The following is a 25,805-nucleotide window of genomic DNA, read 5'->3' as shown; positions in this document are numbered from 1 at the left end:
AGGAGTTTCCAATTATATTTATCGGATGATAAGTGATTATTATATATGTGTATATTCAGTAAGGTTTTTAAATATTCTACTTTACACTTGGAATGATGGTTGGCCATTCATTTTGTCTTGTAAATCACTGTATGTGTATAAATGTGCTGTTCCACAAGACTATCCTATATATTTAAAAAATCTAAACATACATTTACTGGGGTCTCTATAGAATACTGCCAGCAATGTTCTCTTCATGGATCAGGAATCAAAGTGTATACTAAGTGCATTAGCCTGATCTAACCTGAATACAATTGTATGTCTGTTTCATCACTCCTGATCTAGTGTTCTCAAACACACTTGGCAATCTATGCCCAGAGGTACGAGCAGGATAAACACTGTTGCTGCACGCGTGAGCTTAAATATGCGTGGCTGCTTTGCAGACTTGTAGCAACTTTAAAGCAACTAGAATGAACTAGATCCTGATGGCCCTGCTGATTGCTCTGTAAAGTTAGGCAGAATTTAATTTCTGACTGAAAACAAATTTATTTAAAGAATAGGAAACACCATTAATGGGGTCCTATGAATAGGACAAACACTTTTTTATGTCAACCTGCCTAATTTTAGATTTTTGCTTGTTTCAGGTTGAAAAACAATTCCCTTTCAGAAGTAGCAATTTTATAATGCAGTTGGTTATTGTCATTAGGCACTGCTTTCTCTTTTACTTTTTACTCTTCTTTAGTTTAATAGTAAGATTAAACGAGTACTTACCAGTATGAAGTTTGATCTGTATTTTATGAGGAGTTACGGTGAGGTATTACGTGAAGATCCCAGCCCAGTGCGCAGGTGCGGCATACTTCGAAGCAGCGGTGTGAAATCACAGGATAGACACAATATTTGAAGTAAGATAGTAAAGATCATGAGACATCAGTTTATTAGTTTGATCTATATATTGAGGGTGGGAGCGGAGGACACGTAATACCTCACCGTAACTCCTCATAAAATACAGATCAAACTTCATACTGGTAAGTACTCGTTTAATCTTACTATTTTACTTCGGAGTCACGTGAGTGATTCCGTGAAGACTTCAAAGGTCTGTGATTTCAAACCGTGTAACAGTTTTTATTTCACTCACTGCCGAAGTTTTTGAGGGAGGAAGTGTTATCGTAATCAACCAGTGGATCTGCTTTCACAAGAAACAGAAAGGTATTTGTTAACAATAACAACATAAAGAGCTCCCCTGAGCTTAAATTAATATTGCAGTTTGTAATATTCTTTCTGCAATTAAATCAGGTTTATCAACGGTTTACAATAAAGAATGTTCTGAACGTCGTTCCCTTGACCGTTCTGCCGTATTGAGAATGTGGTCAACCGGGATGTCCATTCGTTCAGCCGCTGATATCAATGCTGCCCTAGTGGAATAGGATTAAAATGTATTATTATCTATTCCGGCAGCTTTCAGTACCTGTTTGAGCCACCTTGGAGTGGTTTGGCTCGTACCTCGTCTTGGGGTTTCTGTGGTTGACCCATAGGCTTTCCTCTCCCTCTAAGATTGTGGGTTGTGTCTATATATTGTAGTAGATGGGTCACCACACTCAACCTGGACTCTGGTGGGTAGGCCCGGAATCCCACCAGTGAATTGGGCGTTCCTGGTCCTTATAGCCATATAACGATTACAGCACGGAAAACACAGGCGATCTCGACCCTACTAGTCCGTGCCGAACTCATAATCTCGCCTAGTCCCATATACCGGCGAGTTAGATTTTTAACAGACCTAGAATATGAACGTGATGCGTGTGGGGTAATCACCATGTTATCCAGTCTAGTTTTATGGAGTGACTGGACTCTGAGCGTGTACGAGAGCCATAAGCATGAGCGTTTTTAACATAGATTGAGCAAGCTGAGGGATCTGGCTGGTGCCATTCTCTGAGATATGTCAATATCACACCAATATCCCATACATGGGTATACCTGGGTTTTTGGGGCTTATTATTATAGTTGCCCTTCATAAGTTTACCTTCAGTGGATGGGATCCCATGCTCTGCTGTCATGCTGTTTTAGATAAGCAGATAAGGCGCTCCATGCTGTATTTACGGCACTGTAACTCACCTTTTAGTTATGGTGTAGATGTTCCAGGAACTCCAATACGTCAGTGGTTGAATAGTTTGGTATGTTGTCCCTGCGTCGTGGCAGTATTTTACCCATGTTAGCTTTTGGTGACTGTTCGCAGGGATGCCGACATGGTGGTAATGGTTCCTTTGGATAATCCCAGTCCCTGGTAAGGTCTATTCAAAACCTGCACCCAGGAGTTTGATGTTTTTCTGGCATGGGTGGCTTGTGCCTGATACTGGGTTGAGTCAGCAACCATGGTCCACTAGGGAAATCCATAGGTGACTCGCCCACCGTGTCGTGATGAACTGGGAACCATGGCTGTGTAGGCCGGTCGGGCACGTTCAATATCTCGGAGACAGATCCCATCTGTATTGCGAAGTGCCCGACTGATGAGGCAGAAGGGAGGAAGGCAAAGCAGAAATTCCCCCTTCCAGCGTGTAGGCATCTATCGCTGCTTCCTCTGATCTGGTTCCTAAGTCACATACATAGGTTACTGGTGATTCCGTCTTGTTCAACCAAATTGATATCTGGCTTTCAAACTGCTTAATACCTTTAGCAGATATCTTGGGTTTGACATCTATTCAATGTTATCATAAATTTTACCCCGTGACATGGTGTCTCCCACTGTGTTCTAGCTTCCTAGGACATAGGCAGCTGATAGTTAAAATGTCTTTTGACACACCATTGCCAGATTTGTTTGACCAATTTGTTGCACAATAATGATTATTATGCTCCCCATATGGTTGATATAAGCCACCACCATAGTATTATCAATCCGTAACCACATGTGTACGTGCTGCATTTGAAATGCATATGCTTTTTAGCCCAAGTAGTTGATGCCCGGTGTGTGTAGTAACGATGTTTGTGAATTGGTCCATCTGTTACCTGTGCTGGATATGGAGTTTAGTTGATCCCCAGCCTAAAGTACTGGCATCGGTTTTTAATAACCAAGTTGGGATTGGTGATGATAATAGGGCTGAAAACTATGTCAAATATATTTCTGCCCACCACCGTAATTGTGATATAGCTTCAGTGGGTACATTCATGATTTGATTATAGTGACCCAAGTACCTTGGCAAAGTAACAGTCATATGGACGGAATTGTTATTGAAGCCCAGATAATCCATGGTAGTTAACGCTTCAATTCTGGTTTATCTGGGCGTGGGATAAACCTCAGAGCTTTAGGGAGCTGTTTTGTAGCTAGAACTGCTGCCACAGCTAATTCCTTTGTTTCCCCTAATATGAGGATATCATCCAATATATGCCATGATTATGCTTGTTTTCTTAATATTTTCATGGCCATTTTTTTAATATTTATAATAGTTTAGGGCTGAGGTTAGACCATAGGGAATGCTCTATGCTCCCATGGTTGCCCTAACCGGGATATCCATTATCCAGGTAAAATTTTTTAGGTATCTATAATGATCCTAGTGTATGGGTATAAGATAGTTAGCACCTTCCATATCAATGCTCCCCATAGGTATGCTTTGGAGATCAGATGTCTGGCAGTGACAAAAACCCGTCTCCATCTTAAAGTGTATATACTCAACAGATTTATTTAGTGATAATAGATCAATGATGATGCTACATTCACCATCTTTTGTAGTTTTGGTGAATATTCGATACAAATTCCAATGGTTCATGTTTACTCCCATGATCCGTTTAGTAATGAGCCTTTCTAGTTCAGCTTGACCTTCTCACTTCTCTTTCCTAGAGGGAGAAAATGCCCTTTGGGCGCATTGCTGAACTGGCGGTAATATGCCCAATTTGAATTCGTTTTTATCCACTAATACTGTTGAGTATATTTTAGTTATTTGTGACAGCATCCCATGCTTTATCAACAAGTGTAAATGCCCCCCCCCCCCCCCCCCCCCCGCAGTTAGTAGAACACCCTTATTTAGTGTAAACTGGGAGGAACCAGACTACCTACCTCCATGTTTATTGTTTTTTCATGAAGGCCTAGTTTGCTGGTATGCTGGTGCTGTCGGTGGGGCGGCGCATTTTCCCACGGCTCCGCTCTGGGCCCCTGTCTAAAAAGAACTTTGGGGATAATGTGAAGCGGTCGCCAGGCTTTCACCAGTCCTTGTTTGATATTGCTGGTGGATGCCGAGGGGTGCTGCCAGCTGGGTGTTGGATGCGATGTCCTGCTCGTTCCATGGCCTGCCCTCATGAGGCGCATGGTTTAGCTGCCTCTCTTCCCGCAGCAGCGGTTTGCATAGCCCCGTATATTTGGGGTTGCGGGCAGGTCTTATATGCACCAATGTTCAGTCGAGTATCCCAAATTTGGGAACATCTTAGGCGTCAGCACCCTGGTAGTGCAACGGGATAGTCTCATCCTGGGAGAACCACCTTGGTGATCATGGCGTCTCGCCTGCCAGGTGAGTATGATCCGTGGAAAACGAGCAAAGGCGGTGACATCTTGACCCTTCTGTTAGGAGCTTCAGAATTCGCTGCTTTTAGCTCTTGTCTGCGAGTCTGCTGACCCAGCTGCCTGCGGATTTGCCTCTGGAAAGGCCTGCTCCTGCAGGGCTTTGTTGGGAAGATGGTCGCGTGGAGGAGCCATGTAGTGGCTCACGACACCCAGTAGCTCTTCCTGATCCTGCTCCCCTGGCATACTGCTGTTCTCGTCCGCCTGCCCAGCGTTTAAGCCAGCCCAGCCCTGGCCTCCTTAGCTAGCCTCAAAAGAGGGAGCAAAAGGGTGTGCTATAAATTGGAGGAGGCATAGCTCAAACTCCGCTGTTGCATCAATCCCTCGACAAGGGAGATGGCTAGTGCAATAGCACTGGGGTAGGAGTGTCAGCTCCCTTGGCATTCAGCCAGTGCCCCTTTTTTCCTGGAGGTTTTGAACTCCATGACCTCCTCTGGCTTGGGGAGACAGACATACTTATTTTTGCTGTCTCCAACCTGTTCCAGTGTTGGAGGAAGTTGATTCCTATGGAACCTGTAATTTTGGTAAGATTTTTGTCTTACCTGTATGTAGAGGCTGCCTGCCGTTTTTCAGGCGGCATTGTAGCGGTTCCCGGGCGGCGATTCTCCTTGTCAGGAGTCTGCAGGGCTGCCGGTCGGGTTTTTAAATTTCCCGCCGGTCCGCTGCTGTTACCAAACAGCTGTTCAGCGGACCGGCATCAGCGCAGCTCCCTGCAGCGGTCCGCAGCCTGTGCGGTCCCGTTTGCGCCTTTCCCCCTCCACTGTCGGCTCCTTCGCTGGAGTCGAACGGGGGCCGCTTCCTCTGCTGCTTTGCTCCCCCTGGAGCAAAAAACCACAAGGCCCGATTAAGGTAAGTACTTACCTCACGTCCTTGGATGCGGGAGCTGCCGACTCCCGCTGGCCGCGTTGCACAGCTGTGCGATAATGCCGCACCTGCGCACTGGGCTGGGATCTTCACGGAATCACTCACGTGACTCCGAAGTAAAATTGACAATAGATAATAGGTGCAGGAGTAGGACATTCGGCCCTTCGAGCCAGCAGCGACCATGTGATCATGGGGAATTGAGGGAAAAGTAGAGGGATATCTACTTTGATGTTCATTAGAATGATTTGTAAACATAACTCTGTCTTGCACAGTTTAGTTTATTTTCGTTTAGAGATACAGTGTGGAAACAGGCCCTTCGGCCTACCGAGTCCGCACTGACCATTAACACAAGCATGCACTCACCAGGGAAAATTTACACTTATACCAAGTATACAAACCCAAGCCAATTAACCTACAAACCTGTACGTCTTTGGAGTGTGGGAGGAAACCGAAGATCTCGGAGAAAACCCACGTGGTCACGGAGAGAACATACAAATTCCATACAGACAGCACCCGTAACCGGGATTGAACTCCATTCTCCGGCGCTGCAAGCGCTGTAAGGCAGCAACTCTTCCGCTGTGCCACCGTGCTGCCCCTTAAACAAAAATATAACAAAAATATCAATTTGATAAAATTATTTAAATATTGGGCATAAATAGATAGTGAAAGATCAGAATCAGAATCAGATTTTAATCGCCAAGAATGTTTTGCAACATACGAGGAATTTCACTGGCCAGGTCAGTCACACAATTAATAGCAACAGACTCAAAAACACATTTTAACATGAACATCCACCACAGTGACTCCTACACATTCCTCACTGTGAAGGAAGGCGAAATAAAGTTCAAGTCCTTCCTTTTGTTCTTCCTCGGTCGGGGGCCTCGAGCCCTCCGTTGACGGGACGGTCTTGACTCCCGTAGCCGGCGGCGTTCGGGCCCTCCGCATTGAGGCATTCAGCTCCTGCATCGGGGGGTTGTCAGCTCCCCCTGCGCCGAGCGATCGAACCTCGCGTCGGGGCTGGTCGAACCTTCTGTAGCATTGGAGCTCCTGACTAGTCTCACCCGAGACTGCGAGCCCTTGATGGTAAGTCCGCAGGCCGCAGTGGGAGCGATCCCAGGCAAGGGATCCGCTCCGATGTTAAGTCTGCGCCCCGCGGCGGGGCTCACGACAGTCCGAGGAGGCCTCCAGCTCCAGCGATGGTAGGCCGCAGAGCCCAGAGAATGTGATCAGAAAATTGATCACATCTCCGGGAAGGTAGGAACCTGAAAAAAAAAATTCCCCCTCGATCCCTCTCCCCTCCCTCCCACACAAAACAAACCAAACTACATTAAAACAAACTTTTAACAAACGGTAAAAAATAATAAAAAATCAGACTACCGGCAGGGATGCCATCTCTTCGGCGCCCCTGGTGTCACTATCATTAAGATTCATTTAAAATTAAATCTTTTCAGTGTTAACCAGGGAAACTTGTTATTTCCTTATGCATTTCCTTAGATTCACATTAATAACACATGATGATTCTGAAAGTTGTAAGTAGAATCATGGAATGTTTATATTCTTTATCATAAGCAAATGATAACTGCGATACTAAACTTGTGAAAATACTCAGTTTTAACACATGCCGTGTTGCCCTGGTACCCATTGCAAAGCCTGTGAAACAGCTGACAAGATTGCTGTCTACTATTGCAGAAAAAATGGCAATACTGATAGGCATTCTTCAGATGCATCTTCACTTCCTATCACAGATCTTATCTAACGATAGACACAGAATGCTGAAGTAACTCAGCGGGTCAGGAATCATCTCTGGAGAACATAGATACAGTGGCTTGCAAAGTTTTCATACCCCTTGAACTTTTCCACATTTTGTCACGTTACAACCACAAACGTAAATGTATTTTATTGGGATTTTATGTGATAGACCAACACAAAGTGGTGCATAATTGTGAAGTGGATGGGAAAATGATACATGGTTTTCACATTTTTTTACATATAAAAAACTGAAAATTGTGGCGTGCAAAAGTATTCAGCCCCCCGAGTCAATACTTTGTAGAACCACCTTTCCCTGCAATTACAGCTGCAAGTCTTTTGGAGTATGCCTCTACCAGCTTTGCACATCTAGAGACTGAAATGTTTGCCCATTCTTCTTTGCAAAATAGCTCAAGCTCAGTCAGATTGGATGGAGAGCGTCTGTGAACAGCAATTTTCAAGTCTTGCCTTGAGATTCTCAATTGGATTTAGGTCTGGACTTTGACTGGGCCATTCTAACACATGAATATGCTTTGATCTAAACCATTCCATTGTAGCTCTGGCTGTATGTTTAGGGTCGTTGTCCTGCTGGAAGGTGAACCTCCGCCCCAATCTCAAGTCTTTTGCAGACTCTAACAGGTTTTCTTCCAAGATTGCCCTGTATTTGGCTCCATCCATCTTCCCATCAACTCTGACCAGCTTCCCTGTCCCTGCTGAAGAAAAGCATCCCCACAGCATGATGCTGCCACCACCATGTTTCACAGTGGGGATGGTGTGTTCAGGGTAATGTGCAGTGTTAGTTTTCCGCCACACATAGCGTTTTGCATTTAGGCCAAAAACTTCAATTTTGGTCTCATCTGACCAGATCACCTTCCTCCACATGTTTGCTGTGTCCCCCACATGGCTTGTGGCAAACTGCAAACGGGACTTCTTATGGCTTTTTTTCCAACAATGGCTTTCTTCTTGCCACTCTTCCATAAAGGCCCGATTTGTGGAGTGTATGACTAATAGTTGTCCTGTGGACAGATTCTCCCACCTGAGCTGTGGATCTCTGCAGCTCCTCCAGAGTTACCATGGGCCTCTTGGCTGCTTCTCTGATCAATGCTCTCCTTGCCCGGCCTGTCAGTTTAGGTGGACGGCCATGTCTTGGTAGGTTTGCAGTTGTGCCATACTCTTTCCATTTTCGGATGATGGATTGAACAGTGCTCCGTGAGATGTTCAAAGCTTGGGATATTTTTTTTATAACCTAACCCTGCTTTAAACTTCTCCACAACTTTATCCCTGACCTGTATGGTGTGTTCCTTGGGCTTCATGATGCTGTTTGTTCACTAATGTTCTCTAACAAACCTCTGAGGCCTTCACAGAACAGCTGTATTTATACTGAGATTATATTACACACAAGTGGACTCTATTTACTAATTATGTGACTTCTGAAGGCAATTGGTTGCACTGGATTTTATTTAGGGGTATCAGAGTAAAGGGGGCTGAATACTTTTGCATGCCACACTTTTCAGTTATTTATTTGTAAAAAAAATTGAAAACCATGTATCATTTTCCTTCCACTTCACAATCATGCGCCACTTTGCGTTGGTCTATCACATAAAATCCCAATACATTTACGTTTGTGGTTGTATTGTGACAAAATGTGGAAAAGTTCAAGGGGTATGAATACTTTTGCAAGCCACAGTAGGCGACGTTTCAGGTCTGGACCCTTCTTTGTACCTGAGTCTGAAATATCATCAATCCATGTTCTTCAGAGATGCTGCCTGACCTGGTTTTCTTTGGTAAACTAGCTACTACAGTTCCTTGTTATTACATACAGCTCTATAGTTTTGTATAAACTTCAAGATACTCCTCCATGTCTACAAAGCCCTCAATGGGCTTGCCCCCACCTACATAAAAAGTCTTCTCAACCACCACTCCACCTCCAGGCCCCTGAGATCGACCGACTTGGGGTTGCTGAATATCCCACGGTCTAGGCATAAGCTCAGGGGCGACCGCGTCTTTGCGGTTGCAGTCCCTAGGCTGTGGAACAGCATCCCCTTTCCCATCAGAACTGCCCCTTCCATCGACTCTTTTAAGTCAAGACTAAAGACTTATCTATACTCCCAAGCATTTCCTGACGTCCTCTGAGTGAGCTGTGAGGGCTACATGTATATATGTATGTAGTCTGTTTTGTTGTGCTATCCTTATAACAAATGTAAAGCACTTTGGCCAACGAGAGTTGATTTTTAAATGTGCTATATAAATAAATGTGACTTGACTTGACTTGACTATAGGCTCTGGATTTGTTGTCATTTCACTTGGGTTCGAACAGAACAGAGGGTTGTATGATCAAGGATGTTACGTGAGATTCTTGGAATATTTTTATCTACAGCTAGTTTGAAGAGAAAGTTGCTAGCAGTTTTCTGAAGAGAAGCCAGTAAAAATATATAGGAAGGAACTGCAGATGCTGGTATACACCGAATATAGACCCAAAATGCTGGAGATAGACCTGATAGACTCCAGCATTTTGTGCCATCTCTGGTAAAACTATATTTAGGCTTATTATATTGGATAGTGTGGTGGGGCAGAACATTGGTACATATACAGGAATGTGATAATATAGTATACTAGTGAGTGGTAGAGAACCAACAATTATTCTTTTTTAGTTCTGTTGAATGGGATTTCATAGAATTGTGGAATAGTTACAATAGACAATAGGTGCAGGAGTAGGCCATTCGACCCTTCGAGCCAGCACCAAAATTCAATATGATCATGGTTAATCATCCACAATCAGTACCCCGTTCCTGCCTTCACGCCATATCCCGACTCCGCTATCTTTAAGAGCTTTATAAAACTCTCTCTTGAAAGCATCCAGAGAATTGGCCTCCACTGCCTTCTGAGGCAGAGAATTCCACAGATCCACAACTCTCTGGGTGAAAACGTTTTTCCTCATCTCCATTCAAAATGGCCTATTCCTAAATGTTAAACTGTGGCCCCTGGGTCTGGATATCCCCAACATCGGAAACATGTTTCCTGCCTCTACTGTGTCCAATCCCTTAATAATCTTATATGTTTCAATAAGATACCCTCTCATCCTTCTAAATTCCAGAGTATACAAGCCCAGCCGCTCCATTCTATCAACATATGACAGTCCCGCCATCCCGGGAATTAATTTTGTGAACCTACTCAATTAATCTTGTGAACTCCCTCAATAGCAAGAATGTCTTTCCTCAAATTTGGAGACCAAAACTGCACATAATACTCCAGGTGTGGTCTCACTAGGGCCCTGTACAACTGCAGAAGGACCTCTTTGCTCATATTCTCAACTCCTCTTGTTATGAAGGCCAACATGCCATTTTCTTTCTTCACTGCCTGCTGTACCTGCATGCTTATTTCAGTGACTGATGAACAAGAACCCCCAAATCTCATTGTACTTCCCCTTTTCCCAAAGTGACACCATTCAGATAATAATCTGCCTTCCTGTTTTTGCCACCAAAGTGGATAACCTCACATTTATCCACATTAAACTGCATCTGCCATGCATCTGCCCACTCACCCAATCTGTCCAAGTCATCATTTTGGCGATCATGTCCATGCCAATTCTCTACCAGCCAACCTCTTAATTCCAGCAACCAGCCCTTTCTCCATGGTCTTACAATTTTTTTCTCCATCAGTGAAGAAAGCTAATGGAATGTTGGCCTTCATAACAAGAGGATTTCAGTATAGGAGTAGAGAGGTTCTTCTGCAGTTGTATAGGGCTCTGGTAAGACCACATCTGGAGCAATGTGTACAGTTTTGGTCTCCTAATTTGAGGAAGGACATCCTTCTGATTGAGGCAGTGCAGCGTAGGTTCACGAGATTGATCCCTGGGATGGCAGGACTGTCATATGAGGAAAGATTGAAAAGACTAGGCTTGTATTTAAACTGGAGTTTAGAAGGGTGAGGGGGATCTTATAGAAACATAAAATTATAAAAGGACTGGACAGGCTTAGATGCAGGAAAAATGTTCCCAATGTTGGGCGAGTCCAGAACCAGAGGCCACAGTCTTAGAATAAAGGGGAGGCCATTTAGTAGCAATGTTACAAAATTTTGAGATTTTAAAAATCAAGTCTGCAATTTATCCCATCAGATAAAGCATAACAATAAGTTTAATTTGACACCAAATTCACTTTCATATCTCAAGTATTAAAAAAGTTATGGCCATTTTCATACTCGGAAATTAGCATCTTGTTCCCTATTGATTTTCAATGGACATTACAAAAAAGCTGTGATCTTGGATAGTCAAAAGCCCATTTTTTAAGGAAAGATTAACATTTTTAAATAGCCTAAGTGTCCAAAGATTATTCACAGATAATTCACAATATAACATGATTTTTATATCTAATTTACATTAATTTATAGGCCAAATGGAAGGAATTTAGTGTTCAATTGCTGTAAATAAATGCCCATTTAAATCGGCTTTCTAGTGGGTTCATGTGAACGCGCTGGTTTAGAACGTTGACATCGCGCTGGATTAGTGCCCTCAAATGCCGAGAAAAATACTGCGGGATATAAAAAGCCCAAAATGAACTACTCGCTATAGATAACTTGATATATAGGGTTATATATATGCCCCATTTAATGTAAAAATAAGGTACATACCTTTAATTGTTTGCTCTATAAAACCCTGGGGCTGCGAGAGGTTGCGGAATGAGACAGTAATTTTAAAACTATTATAACTATATTATCGAGGCCTATAAAACTAATAATACCTTTTGCGACCGGGTCTTGCAGCGATTTTTCGTTAATGATTTACTAGGCTGAACATCTGCGATTAGTACAGCCTAGTAAAAATCGCGTTTAAAACCCGCCCCCTCCAAACAGCGCCAAAATCGCGGACATGGCTGTGGGCAGATTCCCAATGACGATTCAGGTAGGTTTTGTAACATACCTACATTTAGGACTGAGGTGAGAAAAAACTTTTTCACCCAGAGTGGTGTGAATTTGTGGAATTCCTTGCCATAGAGGGCAGTGGAGGCCAAATCACTGGATGGATTTAAGAGAGAGTTAGATAGAGCTCATGGGGCTGGTGGAATCAAGGGATATGGGGAGAAGGCAGATCCCAATGAATGGCGGTGCTGGCTCGAAGGGCCGAATGGCCTCCTCCTGCACCTATTTTCTATGTTTAACAATTTACTCTCATAGGTCACAATGGAACCAGATTCCAATTACTTAAGATTCCAATTACTGCAAAAAAAAGTATTCCCCTTTGTTTTATACCTGCCATATCTTTATACCAACAAGTAATAAGTTGGATTGGGTGAATGACCAAATATGTCTGCATAAATGTTTGTAGTGCTGATGCCTTTAGCATTGGGTAAACATTTATTTGGCCAAAATAGATCCATGAATGAAGTCCATTACTCTAGTGTTGATATTTCACAGTTTTAATCTCATGGGAAATTTGAGGTACCAAACTAAATATCTATTCATCTATCTTCTATCTATCTATATTTAAAACTCTGGCCCCATCCGACCGACTGCCGACCGGCGCCCTTCCTGCCTTTCGATTCGTGCCCGATACTCGCAGATGTCCAATCGGAATGGCCGATGCTCGCAGATGTCCAATCGGAATTGATTCATTTGCATGTACGGCTGCCGGCCGCATTTCTTCCTTTGATTCATTGCCACGCCCAATCCAGACGCTCAATCTCCGAGATATTTTCCATTTCGGTAGAGATTTCGCTTTTCTTTCTAAGTATCCGCTCCTCATTTCATTTCGTCGTGTTGAAGTGCACGTTTTTAATCAAATCCTTCTCCCCCCCCCCCCCCCCCCCCCCTCCACACCCAAGTATTTCAAAAATAAACAGGCTTCTCCATTTACATGTCAGCTTCCAACACACTTCGAAACAAAGTTGCAAGACAGGAACACTGAATTTTTCACTGCTGCAGCAGGCAGGGGAGGTGCCATTGGATTTTTTTTAAAGAGGCAGGGCAGTGCTGGAATCTTACTTTTGAGAATGGCTTCAGTTCCATTGGAGGAGACGGGTGCATGGTGGAATATTGGGTTGGGGGATCACACCATTGGGGGAGCAGACCCAACGGGTCTGCACTTGGTCTAGTATATATTTAAAACTCTGGCCCCATCCGACCGACTGCCGACCGGCGCCCTTCCTGCCTTTCGATTCGTGCCCGATACTCGCAGATGTCCAATCGGAATGGCCGATGCTCGCAGATGTCCAATCGGAATGGATTCATTTGCATGTACGGCTGCCGGCTGCATTTCTTCCTTTGATTCATTGCCACGCCCAATGCAGACGTTCAATCTCCGAGATATTTTCCATTTCGGTAGAGATTTCGCTTTTCTTTCTAAGTATCCGCTCCTCATTTCATTTCGTCGTGTTGAAGTACACGTTTTTAATCAAATCCTTCTCCCCCCACCCACCCCCAAGTATTTCAAAAATAAACAGGCTTCTCCATTTACATGTCAGCTTCCAACACACTTCGAAACAAAGTTGCAAGACAGGAACACTGAACTTTTCACTGCTGCAGCAGGCAGGGGAGGTGCCATTGGATTTTTTTTTAATCCACTGCTGAGGGAGGCAGGGCAATGCTGGAATCTTACTTTTGGGAACGGCTTCAGTTCCATTGGAGGAGACGGGTGCATGGTGGAATATTGGGTTGGGGGATCACACCATTGGGGGAGCAGACCCAACGGGTCTGCACTTGGTCTAGTATATCTATAAAACTCTGGGGCCATCCGACCGACTGCCGACCGGCGCCCTTCCTGCCTTTCGATTCGTGCCCGATACTCGCAGATGTCCAATCGGAATGGCCGATGCTCGCAGATGTCCAATCGGAATGGATTCATTTGCATGTACGGCTGCCGGCTGCATTTCTTCCTTTGATTCATTGCCACGCCCAATCCAGACGCTCAATCTCCGAGATATTTTCCATTTCGGTAGAGATTTCGCTTTTCTTTCTAAGTATCTGCTCCTCATTTCATTTCGTCGTGTTGAAGTACACGTTTTTAATCAAATCCTTCTCCCCGCCCCCCACCCCCAAGTATTTCAAAAATAAACAGGCTTCTCCATTTACATGTCAGCTTCCAACACACTTCGAAACAAAGTTGCAAGACAGGAACACTGAACTTTTCACTGCTGCAGCAGGCAGGGAAGGTGCCATTGGATTTTTTTTTAAATCCACTGCTGAGGGAGGCAGGGCAGTGCTGGAATCTTACTTTTGGGAACGGCTTCAGTTCCATTGGAGGAGACGGGTGCATGGTGGAATATTGGTTTGGGGGATCACACCATTGGGGGTGCAGACCCAACGGGTCTGCACTTGGTCTAGTACTTCAATAAAAAGATTTACTATTTAACTATTTAATTCTCAACTAGGTTTCTCTTAGGTTTACAACTAAAAATATATAATTTAAAATAATTCTTAAATTATCTGTTTATATATTTAAATAATTTAATGAACTACATTTTTTGGTATATTTTATTTCATATGTAGTAATATGCAATGTCAAAATAAAATAATTATCAAACAGCAAGTTGAGATTTCAGGAAAAAGCAACAGTAAAGTGGCGTGAACAATACCAGTAAAACATTCTGTTTGGAATGTATCATGAAACATACAGTGCCCTCCATAATGTTTGGGACAATGATTCATCATTTATTTATTTGCCTCTGTACTCCACAATTTGAGATTTGTAATCACGTGTGGTTAAAGTGCACATTGTCAGATTTTATTAAAGGGTATTTTTATACATTTTGCTTTCACCATGTAGAAATTACAGCTGTGTTTATACATAGTACCCCCCCCCCCATTTCAGGGCACCATAATGTTTGGAACACATGGCTTCACAAGCATTTGTAATTGCTCAGGTGTGTTTAATTGCCTCCTTAATGCAGGTATTAGAGAACTCTCAGCACCTAGTCTTTCCTCCGGTCTTTCCATCATCTTTGGAAACTTGGATTGCAGTTTATCAACATGAGGACCAAAGTTGTGCCAATGAAAGTCAAAGAAGCCATTATGAGACTGAGAACAAGAATAAAACTGTTAGAGACATCAGCCAAGCCTTAGGCTTACCAAAATCAACTGTTTGGAACATCTTTAAGATGAAAGAGAACATTGGTGAGCTTACTAATCGCAAAGGGACTGGCAGGCCAAGGAAGACCTCCACAGCTGATGACAGAAGAATTCTCAGGTACACAAAAATGCTGGAGAAACTCATCGGGTGCAGCAGCATCTATGGAGCGAAGGAAATAGGCTACGTTTCGGGCCGAAACCCTTCTTCAGACTGATGGGGGGGGGGGGGGAGAAGGAAGGAAAAAGGGAGGAGGAGGAGCCCGAAGGCGGGGGGATGGGAGGAGACAGCTCGAGGGTTAAGGAAGGGGAGGAGACAGCAAAGGCTAGCAAAATTGGGAGAATTCAATGTTCATGCCATCCAGACGCAAGCAACCCAGGCGGAATATGAGGTGCTGTTCCTCCAATTTCCGGTGTGAATTCTCTATTCTTTATTATAAAGATAAACCTTCAAACACAGATCAAATCAGAAACACTCTTCAGGAGTCAGGTGTGGATTTGTCAATGACCACTGTCCGCAGAAAACTTAATGAACAGAAATACAGAGGCTACACTGCAAGATGCAAACCACTGGTTAGCCGCAAAAATAGGATGGCCAGGTTGCAGTTTGCCAAGAAGTACTTAAAAGAGCAACCACAGTTCTGGAAAAAGGTCTTGTGGACAGATGAGACAAAGATTAACTTATATTAGAGTGATGGCAAGCGCAAAGTATGGAGGAGAGAAAGAACTGCCCAAGATCCAAAGCATACCACCTCATCTGTAAAACACGGTGGTGGGGGTGTTATGGCCTGGGCATGTATGGCTGCTGAAGGTAGTGGCTCACTTATCTTCATTGATGATACAACTGCTGATGGTAGTAGCATAATGAATTCTGAAGTGTATAGACACATCCTATCTGCTCAAGTTCAAACAAATGCCTCAGAAATGGCCGGCGGTTCATACTACAGCAAGATAATGATCCCAAACATACTGCTAAAACAACAAAGGAGTTTTTCAAAGCTAAAAAATTGTCAATTCTTGAGTGGCCAAGCCAATCACCCGATCTGAACTGAATTGAGCATGCCTTTTATTTGCTGCAGAGAAAAGTGAAGGGGACTAGCCCCCAAAACAAGCATCAGCTAAAGATGGCTGCAATACAGGCCTGGCAGATCATCACCAGAGAAGACACCCAGCAACTGGTGATGTCCATGAATCGCAGACTTCAAGCAGTCATTGCATGCAAAGGTTATGCAACAAAATACTAAACATGACTATCAGTCTGTCCCCATCAGTCTGAAGAAGGGTTTCGGCCCGAAACGTTGCCTATTTCCTTCGCTCCATAGATGCTGCTGCACCCGCTGAGTTTCTCCAGCATTTTTGTGTACCCATTAAACATGACTACTTTCATTTACATTACATTGCTGTGTCCCAACCATTATGGTGCCCTGAAATGGGGGGACTATATATAAACACTGCTGTAATTTCTACATGGCTCGAATGGCCGACTCTTACACCTGTTGTCTATTGTCTAAAATGACTAAAATGGCCTTTATTAAAATCTGGCAATTTACATTTTCACCATATCTGATTTTTTTATATTTACAAATCGCAAATTGTGGAGTACAGAGGCAAATAGATAAATGATGGGTCTTTGTCCCAAACATTATATAAAGTATAAAGTGGCAAGCTGTGCAGGAGGGATATTGTGTTTTAATGTTGCCTGCTAATGGAAGAGGAAGCGGAAAGAACACGTAATGGAGATTAATGCTTCATCCCTCCCTCCCTCCATAAAACAGAATCATTTTATTATTTCAATTTATAAATTAATTACTCTGTAAACAACAAAATTGGAGCTTTCAAAAGCTGAGTTGGTGACTTTATTACCTAAGCTGGCTGTTTTATGTTTTATTTACATGCTTCACTACATACAGTACTTAATGAAAGTGTTAATTCTGAAATGTTACCCTACATATTGCACTAAAGCTGTTGCTTAACTGATAAATATTTTTCTCAGATGTGATGTGAGAAAAACAGCACAAAACATCTAAAAGCTTTTGCAATGTCATGTGAGATTTCTGAAGACTTTGCAGTGTGCAAAATTAAGTGTTGTTTATTTCACAGATTGCTCCAGGAGTGTTTGAATATGTTCCTAGTCCTGTGGATGAAGAAGTTAAAGTGGCTGTCATTAGAGATACACTTCGTTTGATTGATCCGACATTTAAAAAAAACGTCTCTCAGTAAGTGCAGAGATGTATCTTAAATTTCCATTTTCCTAAATATATGTTCCTGCATCCTTATTATCATTTAAATATGCGGAACAGATTTTTCCGAACTTCAAAGCTAATTTGACTTTGTTGTCAGCAAGTGTCAGGCTATATTTGAAATATTTGCCTGGATTCTATCTGAGAGCTAATATACTTAAGAACGCTAATGCAGCTAAGGTTGAAGAAACAGATTGTATTGCTCCTCAAACTGCAATTATAGGGGTATAAGTCAAATAACTGAATTGCTACCATTGAAGTCCTGTAATCTGTGCATTGATGGAAAGCATCAGTTAACTGCATCATGAGTATTGTGTTGTGACATTGGGGCCAAGTAAACAGATATCAAAAGAATTAGCCCATTTATATTGATCTACTTGTTTACATCAATATTAATAGATTCTATGAGCTATCCTATTTTAATATTTATTTACGTAAGAAAGTTAAGTACTATTGACACAATAAATGACATTCCTAAATTACACAGCGTATCAACTATTAGCAAGCGACAAGGATCAGAGCCATGTTAGCAAACTGGATCCAAATCAGCTTTGTGATTGGAGGCAATGGGTAGGAATGGCTGGACTTTTTATTAACTGGGTATCGGTAACGAGTGATGAAGCGCAGGGATTATGCTGGGCCCTTTTTGTCTCTATATATAAGTGACTTGATATGATCAAGTCAAGTCAAGGTGAATTTATTGTCATGGAAATCTTGTCATATATGTACAGGAACAATGAAAATCTTGCTTTCAACAGCATCACCACAGGCACACACTGAGACAAAACATAAATTATACATAAATTACATAAATTTTGAAAGACAGTAATATGTAAAAGACTGTTAGAAAACAAGTCCACGGTAGTGCAAGATGTGGTTCATGGTGTTCTGTCATCAAGGTTGTGCCGGTCAATTTTATGAACCTGGTGGTGTGGGACTTCAGGGTTCTGTACTTCCTGCCCGATGGTACCAGCAAGAAGAGGGCAAAGGATGGTGGAGAGGCTTGATGATGGATGCTGGCTTCTTGAGGCTCTCAGTCTGAAGAAGGGTCCCAACCCGAAATGTCACCTATCCATGTTCTCCGGAGATGGTGCCTGACCCGCTGAGTTACTCCAGTACTTTTGTGTATGCGAGCATCTGCAGTTCCTTATTTCTACAGCTTGAGGCAGCACCTCATGCAGATGCTTTTGATGATGGGGAGGCTGTGTCCATGATGGACTGGTCTGAGTTCACTTCTCCTTTCAGCCTCTAGCATTCCTGTGCATTGGAATTGCTGCACCAAACCATGATGCAACCAGTCAGGATACTTTCTACAATTAAACCGATACAAAATGGAGTTAGATAAAGAGAGAAGAGGTGTGAAATGTAAAGCCATATATCGGGGAGGCCCCCTTCCTCCTATATCTATCGCTCAGGCTAAGGATACAGCAGACCATAGATCAGTTGGAAAGTTGTGGCAAATATAATCTAATCTAGGTGTCTGAGGTAAAGCATTTGGAAGACAAATACTGGTGGGGCATTTAGAGTAGCTGGGGAAACCTTAAGGTATTGATGTGGAGAGAGATCGTGAGGTTCAAGTCCATAGCTTCCTGAAAGTGGCAACGCAGGGAGATAGTCATGAAATAGGCATCTGCTTGCCTTCAAAGGTGGGGGGGGGGCATTGAGTACAAGAGCTCTGAAGAAGGGTCTCGATCCGAAACATTGCCAATTCCTTCTCTCCATAGATGCTGCCTCACCCGCTGAGTTTCTCCAGCATTTTGTGTCTACTTGGAAAATCATGTGGCAATTGCACAAAAAGAGTACAGCTGCTCAAAAACAGGACCTTTGGCCCAGAATGTTCAAACAACTGGTTAGTCTGCATAGTCATAAAGCATGGTAACAGGCCGTTCGACCCAACGAGCCCATGCTGACTAAGGTGCCCCATCTACATTATTCCTATCTGCCTGCGTTTGCCACATGTCCCTCTAAAACTTTCCTATCCATGTACCTATCCATATGTCTTTTAAAAAAGTATTACGTAGAGTATTATGTGCTGTTTTGGTCACCACACCAGACAATAAAGAGATTAACCAGGATGTACAATGGAATGGAAGGGCTGATATATAAGGTGGAATTGGATAATTCGGTTTATTGGCAATGGAATGTAGAAGGCTCGGAATTGACCTCAAGGAGATTCATGAAAGTATGAGGGGCCTGGATAGGATAGACTCAGTAGTGTTTACAAGCACAGGGGAGTCTAGAACTTAAGGGCATAGTGTGGCGGTCCCTGGGGGTTAGGCCACTCCTTGGATCATCCCCCTCGACTATTGAGGGACATGGGCGTTGGTCTTCCAAGCGGTTTCCCGTGGTCCCTCTGGGGTGTGTGCTCTCGCTGTGTGATTAAAGACTACTGTTTGAACCTTTTCCTGACTTTGTCCGGGCCACTACAACTGGTGACCCCGCCATTCAACACACGTCGTGATGGATAGCAACGCCGTTGCACTTAAACTCCCTACTCTGTGGACCGAAGAGCCTGACATCTGGTTCCAGCAGGCAGAGGCACAATTTGCTGTGCGAGGGATAACTGTGGGCGAAATGAAATACTATTACGTGATCAGCGCGCTTGACCAAGCGACTGCAAGGCAAGTTAAGCCTTACCTTAGAGCCCCCCATTAACTAACAAATATAGGGGCTTTAAGGAATTCCTTATCAGGAGGTTTGGCCTTAGTAAATCTGAGCGGGCAGCTCGGATTCTCCGAATGGACAGCATGGGTGACCGCCGGCCGTCTGCCCTCCTGGAGGACATGCTCGCCCTAATGGGTGACCACGAACCTTGTATCCTACTTAAATTTGCTTACCAGCAGCAGCTCCCGCCCGACATCCGCCTGCAGCTCGCCAAGGATCCCTTTACCAATATGTAGGCGCTGGCCGAGCACGGCGATGAGCTGTGGATGTCCCACCAGCGGGACCTGGGAGCGCTGGCCGTCCTTCCCGTGACGTCAGGAGGCTCGGAGCAGGTCGGGGCCGCTATCCACCGCGTCTCCGCTGCTCCCAGTCTGCCCCCATGGCAAAATCCGGCCGCCATCGGGCATTCCACTGCTGGCACGTCTCTCCAGCACTGCCCACCTGCAGTTCCACCCAACACCAGCAGAGGTCACTGGTGTTCAACCCAGCCAAATTCGCCTGCAGTTCCACCAGACGCCAGCAGAGGGGGTTGGTGCTATTATCATCGTCGCTGGGGAGCTGCAACCAGGCAATGTCGCCCACCCTGTTCAATCCCGTGAAACGAAGGGGCTGGTCGTCAGTGATTCCTTCGGCGGCCGGCAATATTAATCGCGTTTTTGCCTGGGATCGCCGCACTGGGGGTCGATTCCTCGTGGACACTGGTGCGGAAGTGAGTGTTCTGCCTCCCTCCATCGCTGACATCCGTGCGGGCATACATAGCCCCCTCCTCACCACGGCGAACGGGAGTGCTATTCGCTCCATCTCCCACAACTTTGGCCGCAGATGCTTTTCGTGGGAGTTTGTCATCGCCGACGTTTCCCAGCAGCTGCTGGGCGCTGACTTCCTTCGAGCCCATTCACTGCTCGTGGATGTCAAGCGGTGGCACCTGGTGCACTCCGTCATGCTGGAGCCGGTCTTCCTCCACATTGGTGATCCCGTATCGCGCCCTGATGGCCCCCTGTCGTCCGTGGATGTGACTTTCACGCGCATCCTAGCGGATTTTCTGGGCATCCTCGAACCCCACTTCTGCTCCTCCACCCCCAAACACGGGGTGGAGCACCATATTCCTACTACCGGCCCGCCTGTGCACGCCCGGGCGCATCGTCTCACGCCAGACAAGCTTCATCTGGCTCGGGAGGAGTTCCACCTGATGGAGGCGATGGGCATCGTGTGCCCCTCCAATAGCCCATGGGCATCACCGCTCCACATGGTCCCCAAAGCGGGTGGGGGCTGGCGCCTGTGTGGGGATTACCGTCGCCTGAATGATGCGACCATCGCCGACAGGTACCTGGTCCCGCACATTGAGGACTTCAGTGCCCATCTGGCCGGAGCATCGGTGTTCTCCAAGGTGGACCTCATGCAAGGGTACAACCTAATTCCGGTCCACCCCGGCGATAATCCCGAAGACAGCCATTATAACGCCATTTGGACTGTTTGAATTTGTACGGATGCCGTTTGGTTTGAAAAACGCTGCGCAGGCCTTTCAGCGGCTTATGGACTGTGTGTGCCGCAGCCTGGACTTGGTATTCGTGTACTTGGATGACATACTCGTGGCCAGTCGCTCGCGGCAGGATCACTGCATTCATCTCCATCGGCTGTGTCTGCCTCAGCGATTTTGGTTTGTCCATCAACTCGTCTAAGTGCCGTTTTGGGGTGACATCTATCGACTTCATCGGCTACCGCATAACTCCACAGGGGGTGGTGCCTCTGCCGGCCAGGGTGGACGCTGTCCGCAGGTTCCCCCGTCCGACCACAGTTAAGGGTCTAAAGGAGTTCGTGGGAATGGTCACTTTTTATCACCGCTTCTTGCCGGCAGGGGCCGCAATCATGTGTCCGCTTTTCCACCCGATTGCTGGTCATCGCAGGGAGGTTGAGTGGTTCGACGAAGCAACAGCAGCATTCGAGAGGGCTAAGGAGGCACTGGCTGGGGCCACGATGCTCGTCCACCCACGAGAGGACGCCCCGCCATGACGGGAGACGCTTCTGAGGTTGCGGTTGGGGCAGTGTTGGAGCAGCTCGTTGATGAATGATGGTGGCCAATCGCCTTCTTCAGCAGGCATCTCAGTGGTGCTCATCGCTGTTGCAGCGCTTTCGACCGCGAGCTTCTTGTCCTGTATCTCGCCGTATGCCATTTTCACTACTTCCTGGAGGGGAGGCCTTTTACTGCATTTACGGATCACAAGCCACTAACCTTCGCGTTCGCCAAGGTTTCAGACCCGTGGTCTGCCCGGCAGCAGAGGCAGTTGGTGTATGTGTCCGAGTACACCACCTCCATCCGTTTCGTTGAGGGCAAATACAACAGGGTGGCCGACGCCTTATCGCGACCTGCAGTCCACGCGGTTCTCCAAGTCGCTGAGGGTATTAATTATTCCGCCCTGGCTCAGCTGGTTGATGAGGACATGGCCCCTATTGTTGGGCAGTTTCGGGCCTGGAGTTGGAGGACGTTGTCTGTGCTCCTGGGGGCGCAACGCTGCTGTGCGATGTCTCCACTGGACTTCCGCGACCCATCGTCCCCGTCGCCTGGCGGGGCAGGGTGTTTTAGGTGCTCCATGGACTTGCTCATCAGTCCATCCGGGCGACATTGGCCCTGGTAGCCTCCCGCTTCATGTGGCACGGGCTGTGGAAGGAGGTTGAACATTGACCTGGCCTCCTCCTCCACCGAGTTGGTGTATGGGTCTTCGTTGACGGTGCCCGGGGAGTTCATCCCGCTGGAACGGGGCCTGGTGGAGCAGCCTTCGGACGCTCTGCAACGGTGGGCAAGCTGCCGCCGGTGCCCACGTCTTGTCATGGGTCCTTCCGTCCACATGTTCCCTCTGCTCTGGAGGACTGCCAGTTTGTCTTCCTGCACAGGGATGCTCATAGGACACCCCTCCAGCGGCTATACGAAGGTCCCTTCCGAGTCCTAGAGCATGGCTCATCTACATTCGTCCTGGACATGGGGGGTCGGCATGAGACTATTTCGGTTGCGTGGCTGATCAGCCGGTGCTGGTAGCGCAGCCCCATAAGCGAGGGTGCCCTCCGTCTAGGGTACCTCCTTCTGTGGCTACTCCGTCCTCTGCACCTGTTGGTCAGTTGCCTGTTCCTGTGCCGGGTATGGTATGCACCCGGGCTGGCCGTCGTGTACACCCTCCTGTCCGTTTCGTGCCTCGGGTACTTAGGGGGTCCTGTGGCGGTCTCTGGGGGTTAGGCCACTCCTTGGATCATCCCCCTCGGCTATTGAGGGACAGGGGCGTTGGTCTGCCACGGGGTTTCCCGTGGTCCCTCTGGGGTGTGTGCTCTCACTGTGTGATTAAAGATTACTGTTTGAACCTGCTTGGCGTCTGGCCTTTTCCTGTCCTCATCCAGGCCGCTACACTAGGTTTATGGTGAGAGGTGCGATCTGCTTTTCACTCAGAGAGTGGTCAACATCCGAAACAAGCATAGGAGGTGATGGAGGCAGACAGAGTTATGTTTAGAAGATCGTGCACAACCTGCAGGAGTTCCAGTTACAATTGCTTAACAACTATTTATCTCCTTGACTATATATCATCTCAGCACTGTGATGTTTCTTGTTCACCCTTTCCACTACCCACCCCAACCCCTTTTTAGTGGTATCGAGCAATTGTCAATTTTCCCACCCTCTCTACAGTGTTTGTTCATGGTTGTACTGACAACAAGTGCCTTGTTTCAATTGGACATGATGAAAGGCCATGGCTCCTGCATGCCGACATCCAAGGCCTCCACACCTGCATGATCCACAGTCAGGTTGTTTTTAAATCTGACCACTACTCAAATACAAACCACACCCTGACCTAGTAGTATGATTTAATTTCCTGGATCAATTTATCTAGGGACGATCTTCCTCCCAGGTGCCCTGTAATATCCACAGCCGAGAATAGTATTCAACAGCTCGGAACACCTCCTTGAGGTGCAGACAAATGTTAATGCTGGGGATCTGTCACCGCATCGTCTCACTTGCTGTAGCTACAACATATTGTTATGGGCAGCATGGTAGTCAGCGGGAGAGTTGCTGCATTACAGCACCAGAGACCCGAGTTCGATCCTGACTACGGGTGCTGTCTGTCCGGAGTTTGTATGTTCTCCTGTGACCTGCGTTGGGGTTTTCTCCAGTGGCTCCAATTTCTTCCCACGCTCCAAAGACGAACAGGTTTGTAGGTTTGTTGACTTTGGTATAATTGTAAATTGTCCCTCAGCTGTGGAGGATAGTGTTCGTGTGCGGGGATCACTGGGCGGCTTGAGTTCGGTGGCCCAAAGGGCCTGTTTCCAATCTGTATCTCTAAACATATCACCTGCCATGCCATCGCTGTCAAATGTTACTTAACAACTAGAATGAACAGATTTCTGGTCATTTGATATTTTGATTTTACATCTTATGTTTAACTATTAAAGGTTCATAATCTGCATCGCTGTAAACTTTATTTTTGTTGTTTATTGTTAGTTGTAAACTTTAGTTTTAAATGCACTCCACTCAAAATTTAATTATTTGTTCCCCATACTAATATATGATGTTTGCATAGACATTGAACAAATACATATATACACATGGCTCTGCAGCTATTCATCTGGATTGGCAGGATATAAATTGATTAAATTGATATGATTCCATATATTAGCATGTTAAACTATCTGGACAAAACACACAGACCTGGACTTGAGCCCAACCACAGGCTAGGTCTTCAGTTAGTTCTTATCGCCGCTGCAGTTTCTGCTGCTTCTCTTCCTGTTGCCCCATTCACTGGAACCCCTTGTTGCTCCAAATGGCCAAAAGGTATTCCTAGGCCTAGGGGTCCCACCTGAAGGGGCTGTGATGAGGAGCAGCCAACATTGTGTAGTCTGAGGATTGTCAGGACTGACTCGAAGACAGCCGGCACATGATTAGGCTTTTACGAAGATTGGAGTTTTTCACTATGAGGATAGTCCATATCTGGAACAAGCTGCTAGAGAAAGCTATAGGAGCAGATGCCACTACAACTTTCAAAGGACGTAAAATATTTGGGTAGGAAGGGTTTAGAGGGTTATGGGTCAAATGCAGGCAATAAGGATTAGTCCAGAATGACAAATTGTTAATATGGACAGGTCGGGTCAAAGGGTTTCCTTTACTACCTGCCCACCTCCCTTCCTCTTCCTGGCACCCATCCATTGCGATAGTGAATGACTTTCCTTAACTTGCAGGCTAACCAGCTTTCACCCTGTCGTCCCTCCAGCTAATGTTATTATAGTAACTGAATGTATTAATATCCATAATTTAAATGTCTTTTCCATTGTAAATACAAATTAAGTTGTGCCTAATTCTTAATCCTGTACATATACCAAATTAGCAGATGTATCTTAGTTCTATTGCATACAAGAATCATTAAATTCATAATTAAAGTCCATAAATACCATAATCTTATCTATTATTGCACTGTGGTATTTGGGGTATTTTGGATAAGAGGTTAAATTAAGATCCTGTTTACCCTTCCAGGTGGATGTAAAATATCTTGTAGCAACAGTCCAAGAAGAGAATAAGAATTATTCTAATCTTCTAGCTGCTTTTAATAAACATGTATTAGTCTTGTTGATGTTAGTGGAATCCCAATTTGGAATTCTATGATTACACTTCAAAAATATTGTCCTGAGACAAGCGATTTTTAATATTTTGATTGTAAAAGGCAATATAGCTTTCACCAGATATATTG

At 45.2% G+C, this 25,805-nt stretch overlaps 1 protein-coding gene across 2 annotated transcripts in view; it reads left to right on the top strand.

Annotated features, from left to right (window-relative positions):
• Positions 1 to 25,805, top strand: part of ttll11 (tubulin tyrosine ligase-like family, member 11) — a 290,046-nt gene that overhangs the window by 132,009 nt on the left and 132,232 nt on the right. For both annotated transcript variants that reach the window (XM_055659782.1, XM_055659781.1), the window contains exon 6: positions 17,285 to 17,400. In XM_055659782.1, the coding sequence (XP_055515757.1) occupies positions 17,285 to 17,400 (116 nt within the window). The remainder of the gene's footprint in view (positions 1 to 17,284; positions 17,401 to 25,805) is intronic.

The sequence above is a fragment of the Leucoraja erinacea genome, chromosome 31 (genome assembly GCF_028641065.1).
Source record: "Leucoraja erinacea ecotype New England chromosome 31, Leri_hhj_1, whole genome shotgun sequence".
In the NCBI taxonomy this organism is placed as follows: domain Eukaryota; kingdom Metazoa; phylum Chordata; class Chondrichthyes; order Rajiformes; family Rajidae; genus Leucoraja; species Leucoraja erinaceus.
This window is presented reverse-complemented; position numbering and strand designations above follow the sequence as displayed.